Below are 24443 nucleotides of genomic sequence, written 5' to 3' on the forward strand. Positions count from 1 at the left end.
CAGTAAGTACACTCTGAATTCCATCAGGATATGTATGTAGAGTGCTGAACTAGAAACCTAGGCTAGAATTCAAAGAGCTGCATAGGCTCACATAAAAGCCTCTATTCTTAGTCAAGTGAAATACTGGACTTTTGAACAGTCAACCTGAATGCCATATTCACACATTTATTTTGATCTTCTTCCCTCAGTTTCAAAGGCAGAGTGGACTTGAACAGAGGACTTCTATTAGCAAAATCCAACAGAACCAGAAAAGGAAAACTCTTCTATACAACTAGCTTGGGGAAGAAAATTCCAAACATCTAACAAGACCTTAGATTTAGCCTGTAGTTTTCTATGCAAAATGAAGAGAGGCTTCTGATCAAACCATACAAGTTTCTTTCAGGTATATCGTTCAGAGTTCTTTCAATTTTCATTTTAATAAATAAAAATAAACTTACTCTGGCATGGCCTGTTGCTTTTCCTTTATGTCTTCCAAAGAAAACCTTTTCAAACTCTATATCTAAGGCAAGATCCATCATTTCACTGGAGGAACTATAGTCTGTGGAGGGCTGATGTTTTAGTGGTTCTTCTGAAACCTATGAAATATAAAGATGTAATACATGTCTTAACTGTTTTTTCTCTATCAATTTGAAATAGCTATAAAGATACTTTTAATTTCTTTTTTCAAATCAAAGTTTGGAAAGGTTGGGGGAGATTTAAAGCCAATGGTCATACTGTCTAGTAGATTCTGGGAGATGCCATCCAAAACTGATGTTTCCAAACTCTATAAAAAAGAACTTCTCCATATTCCAAGTTTATATGGATAACAATCAGTTACTATACAATCTATACAAGTAAATATATCACAGTGAGACACTGAACATGCAATTTTACTTTTTAATCACATGGTGATGCCATTTACATATTTATTAATCAAGAGAAGTGTGGTCTGCATTCTAATTCTGATGTTAGGAGGGTTTTTACAAATGCAATTCATTATAGGCCCACAATTTTCTGAAACAGAGTTGCTGAAAGCAACATACACTGAAAACATGCTTGGAACTAATATAGTATTCTTACTGCTCTCAACAAGCAAAACAGAAAAACATCAGTCATTGGAGTGACATATAAATATAGATTCTTTTTGGTGCATAGAAGTAAACATATAAAACCATCATGATTGCATTACACAGACTGCATATAGAGCAATATGGTTTACTTGTTCTGTTTTGCCTCCAGGTATGCTCTGTGATAGCTCTTCTGATAAAGGCAGTTCATATTCTTGTTCTGATTCTTTCTTCAGGGGAGCATGGCCTTTCCCAATTTGCAAATATACTGGCTCTTTTGCTTCAGCACATCCTTCTTCATCACTAGACAGAACAACTGAAACACAGCAACACAGGAGCATGTTATTGCTATAATTTAATTTAATAATATTTATTTTTGTCTAGCTATCTGTTTTCTACACAAAGAGAGAGGAGTTATGTACTTGGATCAATTGAATCTACTGTGTCTTTATTTCTTTCAGATTCATTTAGAAGCTCTTCTGGAGGCAAAGTTATATTCACTTCCTTCTTTCTAGGAGAATTGGCGACTGGTGAAACCTCCTTGCGTTTCCTGGTGACAGAATGCTGACATCTGCTGGAAGAAGAGTTTGAGGAATTTTCCTCTGGACTGTTGACATGAATGTCTTGTTTAATGGTCATGATTTTTTCAGTACTATCCAATTCCACAGGTTTGGGATTATTTTCCTGCTGGGAATTATTCATATGGTTCTTGTTTAAGTCTCTGCAAACAAATGATTGGATTTGATCCCTCCTTTCTTCCTTCTATCAAAACAGAAAACAAAAACAAAGCATGATGATTTTTTCCCCTTAGTGATGATTTCCTCACATCTTGTTATTAATAAACTTTAAACAATATAAGCTGCCTTATCAAACCAGATGAAATACAAGTGACAAGTGTAGAGAGGCTCCATTCAAGTTGGGAGGAGAAATACTAAGACCTCTTAGTACTAGTATATACACTGGATGTCACTTGGGCGGGGAGACAATGGAACCTCTTAGTCCTGTATAGTGGGTTTTACTCTTGTTACACTCATGTATTCTGATCACATTCATTTTTCAAAATATAATAATGATAATAATACTTTTGTTTTTTATGCCTCCTCATGGTTTGAGGCAGGAAATAATTGTTTTTGTTTTTTGCTTCCTGGGATGCAAACTGTGACCTATCTCAAGTTCTGACTACAGTAATGTGAATTCTGTAGAAAGAAAGATGTCATATCCGCAAATTAGTATATACGGATTATATACAGAATGTATACAAAAAAACATGCACAAGTTACTTACACTTGGCGGTGGTGAATATGCATTCTGTTGATTTGGGAAAGTATCACTCCTTCTTTTTCTGCTCTCATTATTCTGAAAGCTTGCTTCCCTGAGACAAAGGCTCTTGGCATCTCTTCTTCCTTTCACTGGCCAATTTCCTTTATTTTTTACACTACAGTCTTTATTTAAAAACAACAATAACAACAAAAATCAATAGTTAAATACAGGCTAACATTTATTTAAGAACAGTTTTACTACTTTAAATCTAAAACTTCTGGAAGAAAAATCTAAATTAAATAGGACAAAACACTGCAGTCCTTTGCATGTTACCTGGACATAATTCCTGGTGTATTCAGTGATGCTCACTTGTGCTAAGAAGTTATAAGATGGTAGCTTAAAAGCAGCTTCCTCACCAGTTCCAAGCTGAATTCTGACTTTGCAACAATGGAAATGGAGGGATGGGGAGGTCCTACTGTTATCTCTGATTACTGATCAGTAGACATCCTAAGACTTGGTTTACACTGTCAGCCTCACAGTCAAAGAATTTGCCTAATTTTTAGTCTTTTTTCTTTGCTTCTTCTCCCATTATCTGATTCTAGAGAAGTTCAAGTGTTGCACAGATATGCAGCATTCTTATTGGTCCTAATAGTTATTGTTCAATATTTTTATAACAAATAAGTACTATCTTTGTTTTATTGCTGTAATCCTGTTAGAAACAGTGTCTCTATTTGAACACAGGAGAATACTTTCTCAAGAAACCTTATTGGTCTGCTTTATTCAGATATTACAGGTGGCCCTCGACATCTGTAGATTTCACTGGCCATGCTTTTACTCTGTGAAGCTGTGTTGTAGTGAATGTTAATTAATCTGTTGTGATTGTTATGTATTTTATATTGTTGTATTTTATACTATGTATTTTATACCGCTGTATTTTATTGTATGTTGTTGGGCTTGGTCCCCATGCGAGCTGCCCCGGGTCCCCTTGGGCAGATGGGGCGGGATAAAAAATAAAGTTGTTGTTGTTATTATTATTATTATTATTATTATTGCTACTTTGATTGTTCATGGATTAGATTAATAAATAATAACCAAGAATCTCTAGGTCCTCCACTACAAATCAATGGTCACTACAGAGTTGCACTGGGGACCTAGAGATTTCTAGAGAGCACACTTTTCAAGGTATTTATAGGTCTTCCAGAATGCTTCTATTGGAAGCTGACCACAGAACTCTGCTGGAGGACCTAGGAAAATGGTGGCTTTACCACTTTCACATCTGAATAATTCGTCAAAAAATTTCTTAATAGCAAACCTTCTAGCACCACATCGCATCTTCGTAGAGAGAACAAAGCATTATTACTTTCGGCATCCTTTGAGTAGTTTTGGTTGTTTGGCTTTCTCCGATATCTTTCATATCTGGGCAGAAAAACATCAAAATGTAAATATCCCCCATATTTCAAGCATGATAGTTTTTACAGGTATTCCTTAATGTCACAACTATCCATTGGACTTGTAGATTTCTAAAGCCTCACTTAATTTAATGTATTTGTCCCCAAACAAATCTCAACAAGACTCCTAGTTCTTGCCAAAATTCACGTCAGAGTTGTAAAATTAAATGTCAATGTAAATATGTCCAATGGTCAGATCTGTAAGAATTTCGATAATATGAGTCTAACACCCCCCCCCACCCCCTTATTTTTGTTTGCACTACAAGGAAAGAATGAAAAGATGACTGGAGATATTTTTCTGCTTTCCTTTATGTTAGTTAGTATATACACAGACATTAATGCTTCAATCCCAGTTACTGGTGACTAACCACCTCATTACACAGGGCTAACTTCAGTGGCATGCCCTGGTCACCCACCGAGCCAGCCAGCTCCCATCACATGATGCCATGCTGGCTCCATGGGTGAAGGAGGGCGGAGCCGGTGGATGATGCAGGCAGGGCATACATGGAAGGACTCTTGAGTTGCCATGGCAATGCATGGGGGGAAGCCACAAGCTCACGCTTCCCCACATCTGATCGCCCTTGGCTGGAGTTAGGCAATGCAGGGCATGGGGCGTCGGATTACCCACACCCCTATACGAAGTGGAGTGACCTCGGCAGCCATCTGATGAGGTCGTAAGTACCATTGGACACATTTATATTGATACCTAGGCCTAATTTTCAAGGAGATAAAAAAAACTGAGTTTGAATCATACCTCTTCAGATGATGGATAGCTCATATGACTAAAGGCTCCTCCATTGTAAAATATCTTTTTTAAAGGAAAACAGATATTGGAAGGTAGATCATATCTTACACTAATTATTAATGTGCATATTTTCCAAATAAAAGAAACAATTCTGGCCTAAATTTTGTTATTAATTTAAAATAAAATGCAGTAAATCAATTTGAAATTTGGATTTTGGAGGATGACTAGGACACTTTAAATTAATTCCATCAGATTGTTGGATAACATATTTTCCCTTCATAGAGGCTATGACATATTTTAGGTGAACACCTATGATAAAAGGTTAAAGGTTTTCCTCTGAAATTAAGTCTAGTCATGTCCGGCTCTGAACCCCCAGTGGCGTAGCGGATTAAACCACTGAGCTACTGAACTTGCTGGCCAAAAGGTCAGCGGTTCAAATCTGGGGAGAGGAATGACCTCCCACTGTTAGCCCCAGCTTCTGCTAACCCAGCAGCTCAAAAACCGCTCTGGCGGAAAGGTAACGGCACTGCATGAGGTCATGCCAACCACATGACCTTGGAGGTGTCTTCGGACAACGCCAACTCTTTGGCTTAGAAATGGAGATGAGCACCAATCCCCAGAGTCAGAACACCTATGATAGCCATTTTTAATGTATTTTAATTATCTTACAGGGTATATGTTTTAATGTTAATGCATGTTATTAGTGTCATAATGTCTATTGGATTATTTTATATTATTTTAATTCTTTTGCTATAAGTTTGCTTTAGTGGCTTTTTTAGCTCAAAACTTTCCATGTTGTACTGTAGTACACAAAATAAGATGGTTCATATGTTCAGTGCATCCAGGCAATGCCTGGATTCTATAGGAGACAACCAAGAATAAGAGTCATAATCATGATCACCCAAGTTTTTGTGGCATGTCCAAAGCTATGTTCTGTGCAAATACTTGGTCTGAAAAGTATGTCATTATTCTAGCATTAATAATAACCCAACCAAAGTTAGCATCTACAAAATACTTTCTTCATCATTGCAAATTATAATTCCGCTCCAAAATGTAAATGCATAGTTTGTGATGGAGTCAAATAGCAAGAGATCCATTACAGTAGTGTTAGACAGAACTCTGAATTTTCCTTAACATTCAAATATCACAATTAACAGATACTTTAATATCAAATAAAGAGTATAATTAGCTTTTTAAAGGAAAGCACCATATTCCCTTTAAAATGTATTTGTTAATATATTTCGTTTTCCTTTCTAAAAATTGCACTGAAAAAAACAGTCCCAAGAAACAAAATTGTATTCTTTATTTCAATGTCAATGTTTTCACAATAGATTTATTTGACTCCAGGAAAAAAACATGCTCCACAGGATTTCAAATGTCCCCATAAAGGTTCAAAAGGAATAGCATCTTCATTTGCTTCCAATTTTGAAGTAGTGCAATACAGGGGGACAAAAGGATGTACAGAAAACTAAACTTGCTATTCAACTCAAATAAACAAGCTTATGAAAGCTTAAAGTAAGAAGCACTCGTTAAACACATGTTTAATTTTTTACTATGTATCTTCTGTTCTGTTCTGTTCTGTTTTCTATTTTCTATTCTGTCTGCCCATTTTCACAAATTCTGCAAGCATATTGAACACAAAGCTATTCTTAACTTAATTTAAAATGACAGTTGGGAATCTCTGTATATATTCTTTGATAATCTTACTCTTAAAACATTTTGATTATCTAGAAACTGTTTTCTCCCAGACATCATACTATTAAAGAAAACCATGGATTCCCATTTTCCGAATATTTTATGAAAAAGGAAACCATTATTAAACATTACAGTAAAGTTTCGCTTATCCAACCTTTGCTTATCCAACATTCTATATTATCCAACGCATTCTGCCTTTTAGTAGTCAGTGTTTTTGTAGTGTTTTCAACACATTGCGATGTTTTTGTGCTAAATTCGTAAATACAGTAATTACTACATATCGTTACTATGTATTGAACTGCTCTTTCTGTTGATTTGTTGTAAAACATGATGTTTTGGTGCTTAATTTGTAAAATCATAACATAATTTGACATTTAATAGGCTTTTCCTTAATCCTTCCTTATTATCCAACATTTTCGCTTATCCAACGTTGTGCTGGCCCTTTATGTTGGATAAGCAAGACTCTACTGTACTTATTTTGAATGTGGCTAATCCAAAGTTATGATGAGAACTGAAAGCCCAATTCAACTGCAATATAAAAAAACTCTACATTAATGTTATATCACACAATTAGCAGCATTGCTGGCAGGCATCTGACATAACAGTTCAGGGCTTTAGGTTGATGTCCACTATTGGCCTTCCCTCTTTTCATGCTTTTTTCCCAGTCGGTTGTTATTTTTGACAAGTACTTTCAGAAATGTCAAAAACCCTACCCTTTTCAAAGCAATCCATAGACTCCTTTCTGAATTTAAAAAAAAAATGGTTTAAGATTGTAAGACCAAAAAGAAGTGTCATGTAGGATTAGAAGTCCCACAATGTCCACAAACTTGTCCTTGGAAAACCCATCACCAGAATGTGGCTGTACTTCCAGTAAATGGTGCAGAGGCATACTGATGCATAAGCATCCCAGATATTAGCCATTTGCCAGCCCTAACCTGCATAAAGATGTTCGGTACCCTACATGTAGTTTAACTGCATGCTTCCTGAAATATACTGCCTTCAGCTTCATTTACTTACAAATATTTATTTACTTAGATTCAGGACGTTGTTCATCAATATACAAATACCCAATATTCCAAGAAATAGCTATTAATTTGGACTAACAAAGAAGGCTTGTGCCATTTTAGTAGGTGTGTATATTCCAGGTGTAGTAAATGATCCCAACACAAAATGGATAAAGGGAACAGATTTATCTGTTATGAATATCCCATGGTACAGTTTCTTCAGATGACTTGATGAGAGAAGAAAAGCTCTTCCCTGTCTCTTTTCCCCAATTATGTGTAATTTCCTTACCTCTATTATGTCTCCCTAACTTGTTTTTATTTGATTACTCTTTTCTGAATCTTTCTCCAATTCTACAATATTCTCTTTTATGGTGACCAATACTGCATATAGTTTTCAAGATAAAATTCAACTATAGGTTTCTATAAGGACAGTATTATATTGACAGTAATATTTCAAAATCCTTTCCTAATCATGTTCAACATAAAATTTCCCCATTCATTTGCTTCCAGTTTTGAAGCAGTGCAATACAGGAGGACAAAAGCAGCATACACTGAGTTGACATTTTCACATGGAAATCATCATGAGATTCCTTCATGATCAGCTACAGCCAGCTAATACCCCATCAGTGTTTATATTTTCAATTACTGGTTTTGACTGAACGTTAGAAGGAATAGTGAGAGCAGTTCAGCAATGGAGCTGATTGCCTTAGTGAGATGGTGACGTCCCATCTCTAGATGTCTTCAAAAAGAGGTTGGACAGCTACCTGCTGGGGATGCTATAGCTCAGTGGTTCTCAACCTGGGGTTCCCAGATGTTTTTGGCCTACAATTCCAAGAAATCCCAGCCAGTTTACCAGCTGTTAGGATTTCTGGGAATTGAAGGTCAAAAACATCTGGGGACCCCAGGTTGAGAACTACTGCTATAGCTGGAGATCCTGCAGACTGGACCCAATGTCTCAAAGAGCCCTTCAGACTCTATAATTTTATAAAGCTGGCACTGCACCCAACACATACACAATTTACCTCCACTGATTCTCACGTGACATTACACTGCCCATTCTCTTGGTTTGGGGAGATATTCCGATCCCTTTGCAATCTATTTCCTAATAATTTAATGTTGTCAGTAACCTTAGCCGACATGTTTGTAATCCCCCTATAAAAGGTCAAATTGTCCTAGTATAAATCTTTTAGGACCCCCATCCTAACACTGTCCTCTATTTCAAAAACTATTTACACTTGCTTTCTGTTTTTTAACCAGTTTTTGATGCATAGGAGGAGTTGAAGTCTGTTCAGGAACTTCTGAGTGGTATTCTAACAAAAGCCTTTCAAAGGTCCTATTAGAAAAACATTCACAAGACCATATCTGTCCACATGCTTATAAGACCTTTTCAAAGAACAGTAAAATGTTGGCAAGACAGGACCTATTTTTGCAGAAATCATATTAATTCTATTTCAGCAAGGCTTGCATTTTATGTGCTCAATAAGTAGCTATACATATAGTAAGCTGAACTCCGATATTCTTCTTCTTGATATGCTTAAATATAACTTCAGGCCCGGTATATATATGTAGAGACTTAAAGGATTCACATTTATCCATATGAAGATACACCTCTGATTTAACCTTTCAAACAAATGCAGATAAAAGATGTTAAATCTGGGCAAATTCTTCAAAACATCCATGTGTTTCACAAAAATCACTCTAAAACATGACTATGAATGAAAAGAGGTGCTAAAGGAGCATGCATATCTGCTCGCTGTCAGATATAAATAAAACCAGTTATCTCAAATGCCACTAATTTCAGTTATGGAATTAAACATGTTTACACCTTTTTAAATCACTTAAAACTAGAAGTACTGTGGACTGTGCTTTACCATTATCATTCAAAAAATATTCCTGCATACACCAATTACAATCAGATACCAGTTTTATTTATAAGAATAAAAAAAATAAAAAGACTGTGCTGAACAACATACCTTTTAGATAAAATACGTCTTTGTTGAGAGCTTATTTTTTTACATGAGTCTAGGCTGGCAATAGATGAGGAGGCTGGTTCACCTGATTGCAGCTTGTTAGCATCAGATAGATTAGCATCAGTTAAAAGATCCTTTTGCATGTATTTTCTTCCCATTTTCGTCCTCAGAACATTCGTCAACATAACTTTGGGTTGCCTGCCGTACATATAATAATTAAAATTCTGAAATCCATCAAAGGAATGTTTGGTTTGGATGATTATATCACAGCTGTTTAAGGAATTCCAATTTTTATTAAGTGAAACTACCAAGAAGCTGACAACAATGAGTGAAAACAGGAGATGACAAGTAAGTGAAGGGTCCCAATGGACAGATGAAGATCAGATCAACTAGAAATGTTAATGTTAATTTTAATTTGCCTTTGCCATTTTAGCTGTTGGCTTTTCATTTCATATCAAGAAAAACTCCAGCATGCATAAAGTTACATACTAAATAAACTAAGACACTGAATTCTGAAAATTAGAAAGGTATCTTTAATCAAAGTAGATCTCTATTTTTGCAGCCATCAGTTAAGCAGACTGTGAAATTATCTCAGCTATTATTTTACTTTCCACTTGGATGTATTTTAACAGATTCTCCATCAGTATTCATTAAGATGTAGATGAAATCTATAGTTGTAATTTTAATACAAAGAGAAATTGCTCTCCAATTTTCCATATGAATTTGGGGGATCCTTGACAAGATGCTTTTAGATGCCTCAAAGACAACCTGTTCTCCTCCCTGTGGCCCCCTGCCAAAGTCCCGACTAATCCTAGCCAAGCCTCTTTGATCTAACTAGCATCCAGCGCTCAAAGGGAGTGTGTAAGGCAAGTAGAAACTGCTGCTCCAATTTCTTGCCACTGCTTCTTTAATTAGAGAGTGGATAAAAGGTAAGGAAGAGGACAAGCAGGGCTGAGGCATTTTGAAAGAGGTACATTACAAAGGAATTTCAAGCACTGGTATGAGGCTGCTTTTAATCCTTATCAACCAATAAATTATTTTCATTCTCTGCACTCTTATAGAGATATCAAATGGCATTTTTAATGAAAAACACAATGTTCAGTTCTATACTGAAAGTCCTATGGAAGAGGAAAGAGGTTGATAAAAGAATGGGTAAGCCATTGATATGCCTTCTGGGCAAAGAGGAGAACTGAAGTAATAGCCCAAAGAGGATATTAAAAATGAGAGGAAAAACTGAAGTGTTTCCTTTCCTAGGATACAGAAGGATGTTAATATATACTGCTATTTAAGTGAATAAGAGGAGGAATTCACCAGGAGTGCAAATAAATTAGTTTCACTGTTAGAAAGCAACTAATTTTGAGTCTCACAAGATATGCGAGTTGACAAATTCTTTCTCAACTGAAAAAAGATGTTCCAAAGATGCCTCATAACACTTTACTGAAAGTGAAAAATGGCTAATGACAACAGTGTAATATGGAATACCTATTCACGAAAAACATTAACATGCAATTTCTTTTAACAATATTTAGGCAAAGCTGCCTGAAACAGTCAGACTTAGCAAAACATACCTTTTAGATATAAAAAGGCTTTCATGAAGAGGACTGAATATTTGCCATATCTCTACAGTGTCAACAGACGATGGGGTTTGTTGATCTGATTGCAACTTGACACCATGAGATAAATTAGCATCAGTTATAAGCTGTGTCTGTGTGTATTTTCTTCCTACATCCGTCTTCAGGACATTCGTCAAGATAACTTTGGGTTGCCTGCCATACATATAATAATGATAACGATAAATAATGAAGTCTAAATAAGAGACATGAATTCAGTGAAGTTTCCTATACTAATCCAAATGTTATATCCTCATTTTAGAATACTTCAACCAAAAACATGTACTGTATCTTACTATAATGGAAGAAGTTAAGTTTCTTCTTCATATAATATTTCTGCATATTCATCCTTGAGATAACTTTCCTCACTTCATATTTAGCATTTGGTCACTTCGATTTTCTTTAAAATGATGCTTGAGAATTATGCCTGAAAGGTTTATCAAGTCTTGTTTGGGCAACATCTGCATTTGTGCCATGTCCATATGCTATGCCTTAATTGAAAAATCATGAACATATAGGAATGTAGTAAAGTAAAGCTTAGACTGTCTGAGACACAAGATCCCTTTGTCATAGATAAATCCTGAAGAAGCCAGAGAAATCAAGAATTTAATGAGAACTTCCTTCTGTTAAAAAAAAAAAGAGAGGTCATGATGAAGAAAAAAAAAGAACTACAGTTCACAATTGCTGGTGGCTTGTGAACAGGTTGTGAAACAGTGAGCTTTTTGCTTTTGCTTTTTGGTGTATTTCTTTGCCAAGTACTTTGCATTTTTATATTGCCATTTGTTCAGATTTTTTTCTTTTTTATATAAATACTAGCTGTGCCCGGCCACGCGTTGCTGTGGCGAAGTATGGTGGTATGGGAAATAAAGTATTGAGGAATTGGTGGTAGTTAAGGTCAAGGGTAAAGGTTTTCCCCAGACATTAAGTCCAGTCGTGTCTTACTCTGGAGGTTGGTGCTCATCTCCATTTCTAAGCCAAAGAGCCGGCGTTGTCCGTAGACTCCTCCAAGGTCATGTGGGATGACTACATGGAGCGGCGTTACCTTCCCGCCGGAGCAGTACCTATTGATGCACTCACATTTGCATGTTTTCGAACTTCTGGGTTGGCAGAAGCTGGGGCTAACAGTGGGGGCTCTCTCCGCTCCCCCAATTCAAACCTGTGGCCTTTCGGTCCAGAAGTTCAGCAGCTCAGCGCTTTAACACGCTGCGCCATCAGGGGATATTATTTCCTAAAGGTTGTGAATATACAATATTTCTGATTGGGTTTTTTTGTTTGTTGGAGGCAACTATGAATGCTGCAATTAGGAAAAATGATTAGGATGTAATGGCCTTGCAGCTTTAAAGCCTGGCTGTTTCCTCCTTGAGTGAATTTTTTGTTGGGAGGTGTTAGCTGGCCCTGATTGTTTCCTGTCTGGAATTCCCTTGTTTTCAGAGTGGTGTTGTTTGCGATATTTTATGTGCTTCTACTGTCTGTGGCCCTGAGAAAACAGAGGATTTTCCAGACTTTGATGATGGGAATACTTTGTTGGGAGGTGTTAGCTGGCCCTGATTGTTTCCTGTCTGGAATTCCCTTGTTTTCAGAGTGGTGATGTTTGCGATATTTTATGTGCTTCTACTGTCTGTGGCCCTGAGAAAACAGGATTTGCCAGACTTTGATGATGGGAATACTTTGTTGGGAGGTGTTAGCTGGCCCTGATTGTTTCCTGTGTGGAATTCCCCTGTTTATTTACTGTCCTGGTTTTAGAGATTATATTGTTCTGCATTATTCTATCCCAGTAATTATTTCATATTAAAGAAGAATCTCACTTATCCAACATTCGCTTATACAATGTTCTGGATTATCCAACGCAGTCTGCCTTTTCATAATCAATGTTTTTGTAGTCAGTATTTTAAATTCATTGTGATATTTTAGTGGGAAATTTGTAAATACAGTACAGTAGAGTCTCACTTATCCAACATAAACGGGCCGGCAGAACGTTGGATAAGCGAATATGTTGGATAATGAGGAATTAAGGATAACCCTATTAAACATCAAATTAAGCTATGATTTTACAAATTAAGCACCAAAACATCATGTTAGACAACAAATTTGTCAGAAAAAGTAGTTCAGTACACAGTAATGCTATATAGTAATTACTGTATTTATGAATTTAGCACCAAAATATCACGATATATTGAAAGCATTGACTACAAAAATGCGTTGGATAATCCAGAACGTTGGATAAACGAGTGTTGGATAAGTGAGACTCTACTGTAAATACTACATAGCATTACTGCGCATGGAACTACTTTTTCTGTCAAATTTGTTGTATAATATGATGTTTTGGTGCTTAATTTGTATAACGATTACCTAATTTGATGTTTAATTGGCTTTTCCTGAATCCCTTCTTATTATCCAACATATTCACTTATCCTGCCGGCCTGTTTACGTTGGATAAGTGAGACTCTACTGTATATTTCTAATCTTATATTATCTGCTCAGAACTGGATTATATGAGGCTCCTTCTTCACAGCTGTATAAAATGCACACTGAAGTGGATTATATGGTAGTGTGGAGTCAAGATAATACAGTGCAAAGCAGATAATATAAGATTATAAATGGGTTATATAGCTGTGTTGAAGGGCCTTGAGTCTACACTGCCATATAATCCAGTGCAAATTAGATAATCTCTGGAAGAAGTCTAAGTGAGGCCTAAATCTGCCTGTCCCCTAACTGAAACCTGGCTGTCCCTTGGTTGCTAGGCAACCAAGTGGGCAGAGATTAGCCCTCTAAACTGGCAGCAATTAGATAAAAAAAATTATTGCTCTCCCTCTAATTAGGACTTTATTTTTCTTTTCTTTTTGTTGTATCAACCTTGAGGCGTGGATGATGGGTTGTGTTGTCAAATTTTGAGGTTGGGGGGCCTGTACTTTTGTTGTTTTGTGAATCGCCGTGATGCCATCACTCTTTTATATATATAGATGGACATTTTAGCTGTTTTTGGTTTTTGGTTTTCTCTCTCTCCCTTTTTGATCCTTTTTAAATCTTAGTTTTCCCACTTTCTATACAATCAAATCTTCTCACTCTTTCAATGTTAATTTACTCTATCTTATAAGGCAAAACTTCAATAAAAAATATATATTAAAAAAAAAGAATTTAATGAGAACCATCTAGTCCAAAATAATAGCCAGAAGTGGCAAAGCCGGAGTTTCTTCTTCTGGGTCCAGTTCAACACAAATGAAGATAAAGGAACTTTTATCTTACCTGTGATAAATTCATTTTCATCTGACAGGGGAGAAATATCCTACAGGATTGGGGGTTCCTTTCACTCACTCCAGATAGACCGAAAATTATGTGAGAGAACTATGCTTAGAAATGAAGAAATGAATGCTCCAGAGGTAGAGAAAACCTTTAATAATTTATTAGCATATAAACCTAAACAGATATGAAGCCAGGTAAGTCTGAGGTATAACTGCTTCTTACGGGCAAGAGCCATGTACAATCTAACATCTTTGCATGTCAGCACCTCAAAGGATGGGAAGGACATTAGTTCCTTGTCTGCTGAAAATGTAAGAAAAATGTTCTTTTTCCAGTGGACAAAAGGAGTAATGTCCAAAAATATTGGGATTTGTCAGAGCTTCCCACATTAGAGTGAATGGTGCTGGATCCCAATATTCTTGGTTTTTACTGCCTACTGTAGGACCCTGTTATCAAAGCCAATATCACCTGATTAAAGGTAGTTGAGCTTATAGTGATGACAGGCGGCCTACACGTGGCAGCACTGGAGATTTCTGTTAGAAGAACATTAGTGGACAACACTGCTGTTGTAGCCCCATTCCTAGTGGAGTGCCTAACTATATTCCTTAGAGGTGGAATTTCCAGGGAGTCATAGCAGGTTATAATGCAGGGTCTGTTCCACCTATGTGGCTTGAAGACAAATGGCTTCGGTGAAGCAAAAACTGATTGTCATTTTCAGATATGAGGTATAACAAAAAGTAATGAGACTGATTTTATTTTAACCATGAGTTTTATTCTGTGTCCAAATCAAGATTATCCCCTTCAAAGTAGTTTTCTTGGGCAGCTACACAGTGAAAGGCATTGTTTCCATTGTTTGTAGAAGAGCTAGGAGGCTTCTCCTGGAACTCTGAATATTATCCAAAGTATCATAATAGTGCTCTCTCAGGTAATTTTTGAGCTTGGAAAGTAAAAAGAAGTAACAGGGATTGAGGTTTGTCTAACAAGGAGGCTGGGGAACCATGGGAATGCCTTTTTCTGCCAAAAATTCATTAATAGAGATTGCCATCCAACACAGGGAGTTGTTGTGGTGCAACATCCAAGTTCATGTAATGCCTGGTTGCACACGTACCACCCTTTTCCTGTGGCTTTCAAGGATTCCTGATAAAAAGTTTGATTGACACTTTGTCTTGGAGGCAAAAATTCCTTGTTGATGATCCTGTCAAAAAAATGAGTTTGATTGACACTTTGTCAACGATCTTACATCAGAGTCCTCATGCTTTCCACATTGTTGTCCGTTTTTGAGTTTGAAGATCTCCTTGCACGAGATTCATCTTCCATTTATTCTTTGCCCTCTAAAAAGGCTTTGTTGCATCTGAACTTGTGGCCTGAATGACGAAAGCCTTCCAGAAACCCTTTGTAATTTTTCAGAAGTCACAACAGCGGATTTGCCAAGCTTTACACAAAATTTGATAGCACAACGTTGCTCTAATTTTTGCCAGTCCATTTTGTAATGCACCTCACAAACACAAAGTCACATCAGGCACTTTTAACAATTGCATAGCAACTGCAACCAAGTTTAAACTTGTACTGAGTTTACGGCAGGAGTTACCCTAATTGCCACGTGAAGGGAGAGCTAACAATTCGTTGGTTTGTGCACAACATTGCCAGTCTCATTACTTTTCTGTCGTACCTCTTATATGCAGAGCACCTGCAGGCATTCAAGTTGCACTATATCTTTTTCAATTCTTTCGATGGCCAAGGGCTGAAGGGTGAGAGGACTACTTCCTGTAACCTATGGAAGGCGAAATATACACTGGGAATGAAAACTGGCCACCACAGAGTCAGAATGAATGATAGAGAGATCTTTGTGCACTGGCAGGGTACCTAGCTGTGGCTGTCTGTTTAGCAAGGTAACAGCAGTCAGGGGGAAAATCTTACAGAATAGGTGCTTTAGAAAGCATTCCCGTAGATCAGTGGTTCTCAGCCTGTCGGCTACGGCCCAGCAGTGGGCCGAGAGAATAAAAATCCGGTCCACAAAACTCCTCCCTCTTTATTTGTTTATTTAATTATATTAATTTTATTTACACTCCTTTCTGCAGAGCTGACCATTGCATTGGATAGACCACATCAGCTCTAGATTAATAAATATGATTTTCTGTGGGCAAGCAGATGGTGACTACTGAATAGCTTATCTTCTATATCAGAAACTAGAGCTCATGTTATCCAATGTTATTTTCTGAATCAGCACCCCAAATAGCCAAAACAAATCTAAAGTTGACCAAAAACCGATCTGTAACCCTTTTGGTACTAATGTTAGAGAGTGGTCCCTGGTCAAAGTGGTCCCGGTCAAAGTGGGTCCTGGTCAAAAAAAGATTGGTAACCACTGCTGTAGATGTTTAAATGGTGGAATCATCAGAACTGTCAGGATGTGTATAGGTCCCGGGAAGTGACTGATGCTAAAGACAGAGCAAGTAATAACAAACCTTTGAGAAATCTCTGCACATGTAGAAGGAAACCCTTCAACTATGGAATTTTATAGTATCAAATTTGAGCATATGTGTTAATAGATAGCACAGTGTGTGGGCTAAGTGCTGGAATGGGAGACCAGGCATAAATCCCCATTTGGCCAAGAAACCCCACTTGCAAGTCACATTCTACCAATCCATGAGGAAGGAAATGGGGAAAAGCCCTTTCCCTGAATAAATCTTGCCAAGAAAAAAAAACCTAGTCAGAATGATACGAAGAGGCACAACACCAAGCGGTGTGCTCACAAAATGCTAGCAGAACATTGCTATATGCTGCATTTCATAGTGAAAGAATAACCAAAACTACATCATAAGAATAGCCCCTCTAAGAAAACACTATGAAATTGATAGGCTTGCTACAACTCAACAGGAGACCTGAGGGCACACATATACACCGACTAATCTTATAAAAATAGCCTATAACTTGCAGCAAAATCCATTATGCTAGGATGCACATTCCAGAGCTTCTAAGGTCCATCTACATTGAACATTTAAATGCAGTTTCGAACCAGTATTAAACAAACTAGCTTTGCTCTGCAGATAATGACATAGGAAATCCTTTAAACCAGGGCCTGGATGGTGATCGCACAAACCACAGAGCACTGATGCACACTGAAATTTTTCTTATCCGCACTTTTGTGAGTTTGTCTAGCCGCCAGTTTGAAGCTATCTTTTAACTGAATGAAATGGTCAGTGTAGATGGGGATTAAGACAAGTTCTACCGTGTTTCCCCAAAAATAAGACAGTGTCTTATATTAATTTTTGATCCCAAAGATGCTCTAGGTCTTATTTTCAGGGAATGTCTTATTTTTCCATGAAGAAGAATTCACTTTTATTGTTGAACAAAAAAATGAACATTTATTATATACTTTACAGCAGTTGTCATCATAAGCCAGCATAACCAAACAAACTGTGAATCTTAAAAAGAATTTCTTGTTACTACCATTATTTCCATGTACAATACTCTATGGTACGTACATTTACTGATCCTGCATGCTCTGGTGTTCTGTTCGTTGGGCATGCTTCCAAACAAAAACTTTGCTAGGTCTTACTTTCGGGGGAGGCCTTATATTTAGCAATTCAGCAAAACCTTTACTAGGTCTTATTTTCTGGGGATGTCTTATTTTAGGGGAAACAGGGTAATACTTTCAGAACAATTGAGTCCTCTAGGTTAAAGCTAACTTTTATTTCTGAGCTCTGGAAACCAAAGGCCAAGGACTCGTGTAGTAATAGGCCCATCTGTAGGAATTCTTGTGTAAAATGTAACTTTTTTTACTAATCAACAATTACTTCTGCTTTTCTCATTGTCGATACCCCTTCAAGGTTCCTCCAGATGGGTGTGTGGCAATGACTCCTTAACAGAACAAACTGCTCTGATTGTTTTAGTGACTTCAGAAAAAGGAAAGGGATAAAGAGTCTTCCTTTGATAGAGGGAACTCTTTAATTTCTGATAACAAAATCACAACAATCTTTATTTATGAGGAGAATATTTCCTTGGCAAAAAAAGAAAAGGATCTGTTTAACTACATTTCTTAAACATATAAATATTTGTGTTGCATGTGTTGATATATGGCACATACAAAGAAGGTTCTGAGTACTGAAAAGTCACTTGCTTTTCTCACAACTAAATATGTTTTTAAAAAACCCTTCACATATCCAAAAAGTTAATGTCCCACAGAAAATTAAAACACTTTCAGCTTCTTAGACAAAGCTAATTTTAGGCCACCTACACTGACCATTTAACATAGTTTCAAACCAGTATTGAAAAAAGTGGTTTCACTGTTGAGATGATTACATAAGAAATCCTGAAACCAATTTGAGGACCAGATGATAATGACACAAACCAGAGCATTAATAAGGTCTTTCTTTCATGCATTTTAGTTGGCGTCTGCTGTATGGCTGCTGCAGTTTGAAACTATCTTTGAACTGCATTAAATGGTCAGTGAAAATGGGGCTTCTGTGGCCAGAATGATGCAAAATTTCACATTTCAGCACTCAACATTTGTATAGCGCATGGTAACAAACTTGGTCAGAATGATATAAGCTAGAGTATATTGTATCTTAAACCTAACACCGAATAAAAATGAAAAAGAACCCAATGAAATAAGTATACTGTATTTCCTCGCATAATAGTCACACATTTATGCCTTTTTTACCAAAAAAGGAGGAGACTCTTTTTTTAAAAACTGCCAAGGATGAGGGATGATCCAGCCCCAAACAAACAGCTCAATTCTGGGTTTTTTTGTTTTTTTTAAAAAACTGTCTTGCCACAGAGAAGAGGAGGAAGATATGAGCTCCAAAGAACTCCACTTTAGATTTTGGAAACTGCCTTGTCTTCAGAAAAAGAAGGAAATAAGGCAGAATTTGAGCCCCAAAGGGCTGTGAGACGATTATGCGAAGAAAGACTGTGAGCCAATTTTTGGAGGAAAGGAAAGGGATGAAACTATTATGCGGTGGTGACTAATATGTGGTGAATTGTGATACTGGTATAGGCACATTCTTTGGTTTTACAATTATACCTAGATAACTGTAAATGATAGTATGCTCGCTTATTATTTGCACTTGTAGTATGCAGATTGTTATACATGAAAACCACTCCTTAGACAAAAGCTAGAGCAGTGGGGGACTGCCTATGCTGAACTTCTGAAAGTAACCATCTCTGCATGGAGCCATAAGCCTCCCTTGGCAGAGGAAGGAGAACTCCCATCTCAGCTGAGAAAATCAATTGAATCCTGGCTGCATTTCTTTCAGAAGAGGAAGGAGATAACCTCCTTTCTCAGTTGATAAAAATGGAAGAAACAGCTGCACTTCTCTCAGTAGGGGGGAATGAACTCCCTTCTTGGCAGAGAGGTCTATGGCTCCATGCAGCAGGGCTTCCCACAGGATTTGGCATCTGGGGAAAGGACTGCTTTGAGGAGTTCAGTTTTGAGAGCAGCAAGTGCCTCAATATATGACTTGTCCCTTTGGCTACTCTCCCATCCATGAAGTAGCAGGCGAGGCAGGAGGATATTCTGGTTATAGAATATTTTCAGCTTTAGTGGAACACCAGCTGTGGGGAAGACCCAACCAGCTACATCAGAAAAAAGGGATTCTAGACATTATGTGAAATTCTTATTATGTGACAAATGCAGGCCTACTTTACACAAATAATTGTCAGTGATAAACATACTCATTTTAGTCACATTATTTGTCACACTAAATGTGGGGAAATTACACCAAAACCAACAAAAACCATTGTATTCACAAGGATCCTTGTAAAATATAGGTTCTATTGCTATCATCCATTGACTTTCATAATGAGAGCATTTCACTAGCTGCTAACACAATGCTCTGGGGGATAACTCTGGCAGTATTTTGCTTTAGTTTCTCCCACCCGGGGACAGCGCGGATGAGCTCCCTCTATCTGCTCCATGCGGAGACATGAGAGAAGCCTCCCACAAGGATGGTAAAAACATCAAAACATCCGGGTGTCCTCTGAGCAACGTCCTTGTAGACGCCCAATTCTCTCACTCCAGAAGTGACACAAGTCGCTCCTGACATGAAAAAAAAAAGTTTCTCCCAATTTCAGTTTGCTTTTGCATGTGAAACAGAGATCATAGCTTATAACAAACTTTGGCTAATTTCTAAACAAGACAGGTGAAAAACATGGTTCTCCAATCTGGCTTATTACACTGCTTAGCATAAGGCACACCAGTTTGACCACTGCAATGCTACTAACCATGTTATGTTGGCATAACGCTTGAAAAGAACTACACTAGTTGCCCTTTTAAAGAGAGTTTGTGTAAATATTAATAGGATATTACAGAGAAAAAGAGGATGTTCCACTAAAGCACATTTTAAAAAAATGCAATAACTTAGTGCTACAATAACATAGTGGCTATAGGGAATTGATTTGCTTGATAAAACTGATAGCACTATCTATACGATGATAGATGAAGAAAAGAAAATCCCACCTTACATTTTGGGGACACACACAACATAAGAAATAGAAGTTTCTGTAATCAAATTGTGTGACTATGAGTTAGTGAGTTGATTGTCCCTGCTTTCTGAAGTCTCATCACTTACCCATATCCAGATTCTTCATCACTAAAGCCATACTTCTCTGAGTGTCTTTTCTTTTTCCAGTTTGGGTGTAACTTATTTTGTGATCTTGATGTCCACTGAAATAGGTAGAGGAAATCGAATAGACAGATATTAAGTATATGAAAAGATAGAAAAGGAAGCAAATAGAAAATTGAAAAAGAAATTACCTTAAAATTGCAAACAAAAAAAACCCAACAAATATTAAGATTTCACTGTAATTTTTTCAAATAATACAACATCCTAGTGTAACAATGTAACACTATGACATCAACATGAATGAAAATATGTTGTTTTCTACTCAGTAGGAATAAACATATTAGTCCAAAATATAAACAAGGATATTAATTCAGGAATTAGACACCATATAATTAATACAGTCTGACACCACTGTAGCTGGCATGGCTCAATGTTCTAGAACAGGGGTCCTCAAACTTTTTAAGTGGAGGGCCGGATCACGGTCCCTCAGACTGTTGGGGGGCCGGACTATGATGAAATAGTCAAAAATTAGGATTGTTTTTGTGTGCCTTCAAGTCATTTCAGACTTAGGTCAACCTAAAAGGCCAGGTAAATGACCTTGGAGAGCTGCATTCGGCCCATGGGCCTTAGTTTGGTGACCCCTGATCTAGATGATCTCATAAGACCATACGTAAGCAAAGAGACCTCCAAAGACCATCTAGATGGTCTCATAAGACCATAGGTAAGGAAAGGGACCCTCAAAAGCCATCTAGATGGTTTCATAGGACTATAGGTAAGGAAAGGGCCCCCCAAAGACCATCTAGACAATCTCATAAAACCATAGGTAAGGAAAGGGACCCTCAAAGGCCATCTAGATGGTCTCATAGGACCCTAGGTAAGGAAAGTGACTTCCAAAAGCCATCTAGATTGTCTCATAAGGCCGTAGCTAAGCAAAGAGACATTCAAAGACCATCTAGATGATCTCGTAAGACCATAGGTAAGCAAAGAGACCTCCAAAGACCAAGTAGACTTAGGTCAACCTTAAGTCTAAAGTTTAGGATGGGGCCAGGTAAATGACCTTGGAGGGCTGCATCCGGCCCCCGGGCCTTAGTTTGGGGACCCCTGTTCTAGAACCATGGGAGTTGTCGTTTTATAAGATCTGTAGTCTTCTCTGTAAAAAGTACTGATGCCTCTCCAAATTACAAATCTCAGGATGTTGAAGACTGATCATGCCAACAGGCCTGGTAATCTCCCCCATTTCACCACCATAGCTTCCACTAAATCACCAATTCTATCAGCTGAAAAATCTTTCAAAACATTTTTAAATATTTCAGTTTCTAAGACAAATAATAGTCTCCCATTTTTACAAATGTTGTGTGTCCCAAATATTTCCAATCACTATTATTCCTTTTCTTCCTGACTTGAAAAACCTAGCTTCATATGTTCATTAACTATAATCCAAAATATGGAAGTAAGTTGCTAATTAGAAGGTTTCCTTCTTCACCATATTTTTAAAATGCTTTTGCCAATGTATCAATGGTTCACTTGGTTTCAGAAAATTGCAAAATTGTACATTTTCAACAATTATAGAATATTTTTTTTTCAAAAAATTATCAATGCTTATTTAAAAATATTTCTACTCTACTGAAGTCAGAGTAGAACTGACCATAAATGCTATTTACCCCTAGTAATGAGTTATGTTATGTATTTACCCCTTGAAATGGGTTATCCCACTGATGAGAATCTGCGAGTCTTGATAATGGAGATTGAGCATGGACATCATCTGATTGTGTTCCTGATACCTTCTTTGGTATTCGATACTGAAACAAGCAAGTTAATGTACACACATTGCTTATACAAGCAGGAAACAATAGCTCCCAAATTTTAAAGTACAAAAACAAGTTAAGATTCATTATTTGGTGATTTTACAGAACACAAGTAAAGTATTCATTAATTACCATTATTTATAAAGCCAATCTTCATTAGATGTATAATTTTAATTTCCCAAATATTTTTGGTATTATAATTCTGCCTTTGTAGCTACAGACATGCATGTTTAATTTCTAAAAATGTTTCATACATTTTAAAATTTACTTCTATACATTACTTCCTCTATTTGTTAGGAAACCTGCAGAATACCATCAGCCATATTGCCAAAATAAGGGATATACCTTAGGAGCCACTTACTTTTTGTTGAACTAAAGATGACTTTTTCTCATGTCCTTCCATAATTGCTGCTACATGGAAAAGATAAAAAACAAACAATATTCTGCATTTTGCTATAAGAAAGCATTGTCAAAAACAACTAATTAAGAATGATTCAACCTATTAGACAGAACCTATTTCTAGGTCTTAAAGATACGCACATCCCTTGTGAATAAAAACACTTCTTGGATAATTGCTCTTCTGTACAGAGATAAAAAAGTAGTCAAAAAATAAAGAGAAATTCAAGGACTGATCTCTTATGTGGTAGCTACGAGGGTTGAATGAAAAGTAATGCCTCCACCTTCGTAATGCCTCAACAGATGGCAGTACTGGTATGTAGCAGGTACTGGCTTGTTCAGGAGACTCTCCTCTACAGTTCCATTTGGCGGGAAGCCTTAGCATTGAACCGTTGTGTTGTTAAAGTGTGAAGTATGCAACCCTGCGCAGACGGTCAGTCAATGCGACTTAAGCAACGTGCAGTCATTGAATTCTTGACAGCAGAAGGTGTCACCCCAAAGGAGATTCATCACAGAATGCAAGCTGTTTATGGTGATTGTGTTGATGTGAGTACTGTGCATCATTGGGCAAGTAAGTTTAAAGATGTTGAGGTGGGAACATCTGACTTGTGTGACAAACAAAGAGTTGGACAACCTGTGACAGCAACCACCGAGTTGCATTTCACAAGAACGTGTGGGTCACATTATTGCTTTGCTTGGCTATCGGAAGATCTGTGCACAATGGGTACCCAGGATGCTGACACCTGAAATGAAATTGCAGACTTGGAATTTGCCAGGAACTCCTCTTGTGTTACAAGAATGAAGGTGACGCCGTTCTCCATTCAATTGTGACAGGAGATGGAACGTGGGTACACCATTACGACCTGGAGACGAAGCGTCAGTCTATGGAATATCGACACAAAGACTCGCCCAGAAAAAGAAATTCAAGACACAGCCCTCAGCTCATGGCAACAGTGTTCTGGGATGCAGATGGTGTTATTCATGTTGATTTTCTTGAACGTGGAACAACAATAAATTCAGAGAATTACATCACAATACTGCGAACTTTGAAATGACGGCTAACAAGGGTCCAAAAGAAAAAGGGAAGTGTTTTCCTTCAGCATGACAATGCCAGACCATACACTTCACATGCCACCACAGCAGAACTCCACAGATTAGATCTCACCACCGTACAGCATCCTCCATACAGTCCAGATTTAGCACCGTCTGACTTCCATCTGTTCCCGATAATGAAAGAAGATCTGCAGGGACATCATTATGCTTCTGATGAAGACGTTGAGAGAACTGTGAGACGCTGGTTGCAGAAAAAGAGTGTCAACTTCTTCTGTGACGGCTTCAGAAAACTTGTTCATCGTTGGCAGAAATGTATCCAATTGTCTGGTAATTATGTGAAATAGTGAATAGTGGTAGTTAAAGAGCACATTCTAAGGATAATTTCTGCATTTGATTTATTAAAATATTCCTATCCAAACCCAAGTAACGAAGGTGGACGCATTACTTTTCATTCAATCCTCGTAGATTTAATGCTTTGCTGGTGAAACTTTTGGAACTTTCTTCCCCTGTCATCTTGATGGAGAAACATGTTTCGTTTGTATTTTTTCCTGTGATTCTGATATTATACCTGTTTCTACAATAAATTGCTTTTTTTAATTGTAAATTACTTG

The 24443-nt window shown here is 37.3% G+C and overlaps 1 protein-coding gene across 7 annotated transcripts in view; it reads right to left on the reverse strand.

The window, feature by feature from the left end:
* Positions 1-24443, reverse strand: part of senp7 (SUMO specific peptidase 7) — a 48959-nt gene that overhangs the window by 20814 nt on the left and 3702 nt on the right. For 3 of the 7 annotated variants that reach the window (XM_062974816.1, XM_062974818.1, XM_062974815.1), the window contains exons 2-11: positions 22745-22794; positions 22270-22377; positions 20585-20679; positions 10737-10934; positions 9172-9366; positions 3619-3722; positions 2331-2488; positions 1469-1808; positions 1199-1362; positions 438-575 (exon numbers count right to left, since the gene is read on the reverse strand). In XM_062974816.1, the coding sequence (XP_062830886.1) occupies positions 438-575; positions 1199-1362; positions 1469-1808; positions 2331-2488; positions 3619-3722; positions 9172-9366; positions 10737-10934; positions 20585-20679; positions 22270-22377; positions 22745-22786 (1542 nt within the window). In that variant the 5' untranslated portion in view covers positions 22787-22794. The remainder of the gene's footprint in view (positions 1-437; positions 576-1198; positions 1363-1468; positions 1809-2330; positions 2489-3618; positions 3723-9171; positions 9367-10736; positions 10935-20584; positions 20680-22269; positions 22378-22744; positions 22795-24443) is intronic. The other 4 variants (XM_062974817.1, XM_062974819.1, XM_062974820.1 and 1 more) reach the window with 4 other exon arrangements.

The sequence above is a fragment of the Anolis carolinensis genome, chromosome 3 (assembly GCF_035594765.1).
Source record: "Anolis carolinensis isolate JA03-04 chromosome 3, rAnoCar3.1.pri, whole genome shotgun sequence".
Lineage (NCBI taxonomy): Eukaryota > Metazoa > Chordata > Lepidosauria > Squamata > Dactyloidae > Anolis > Anolis carolinensis.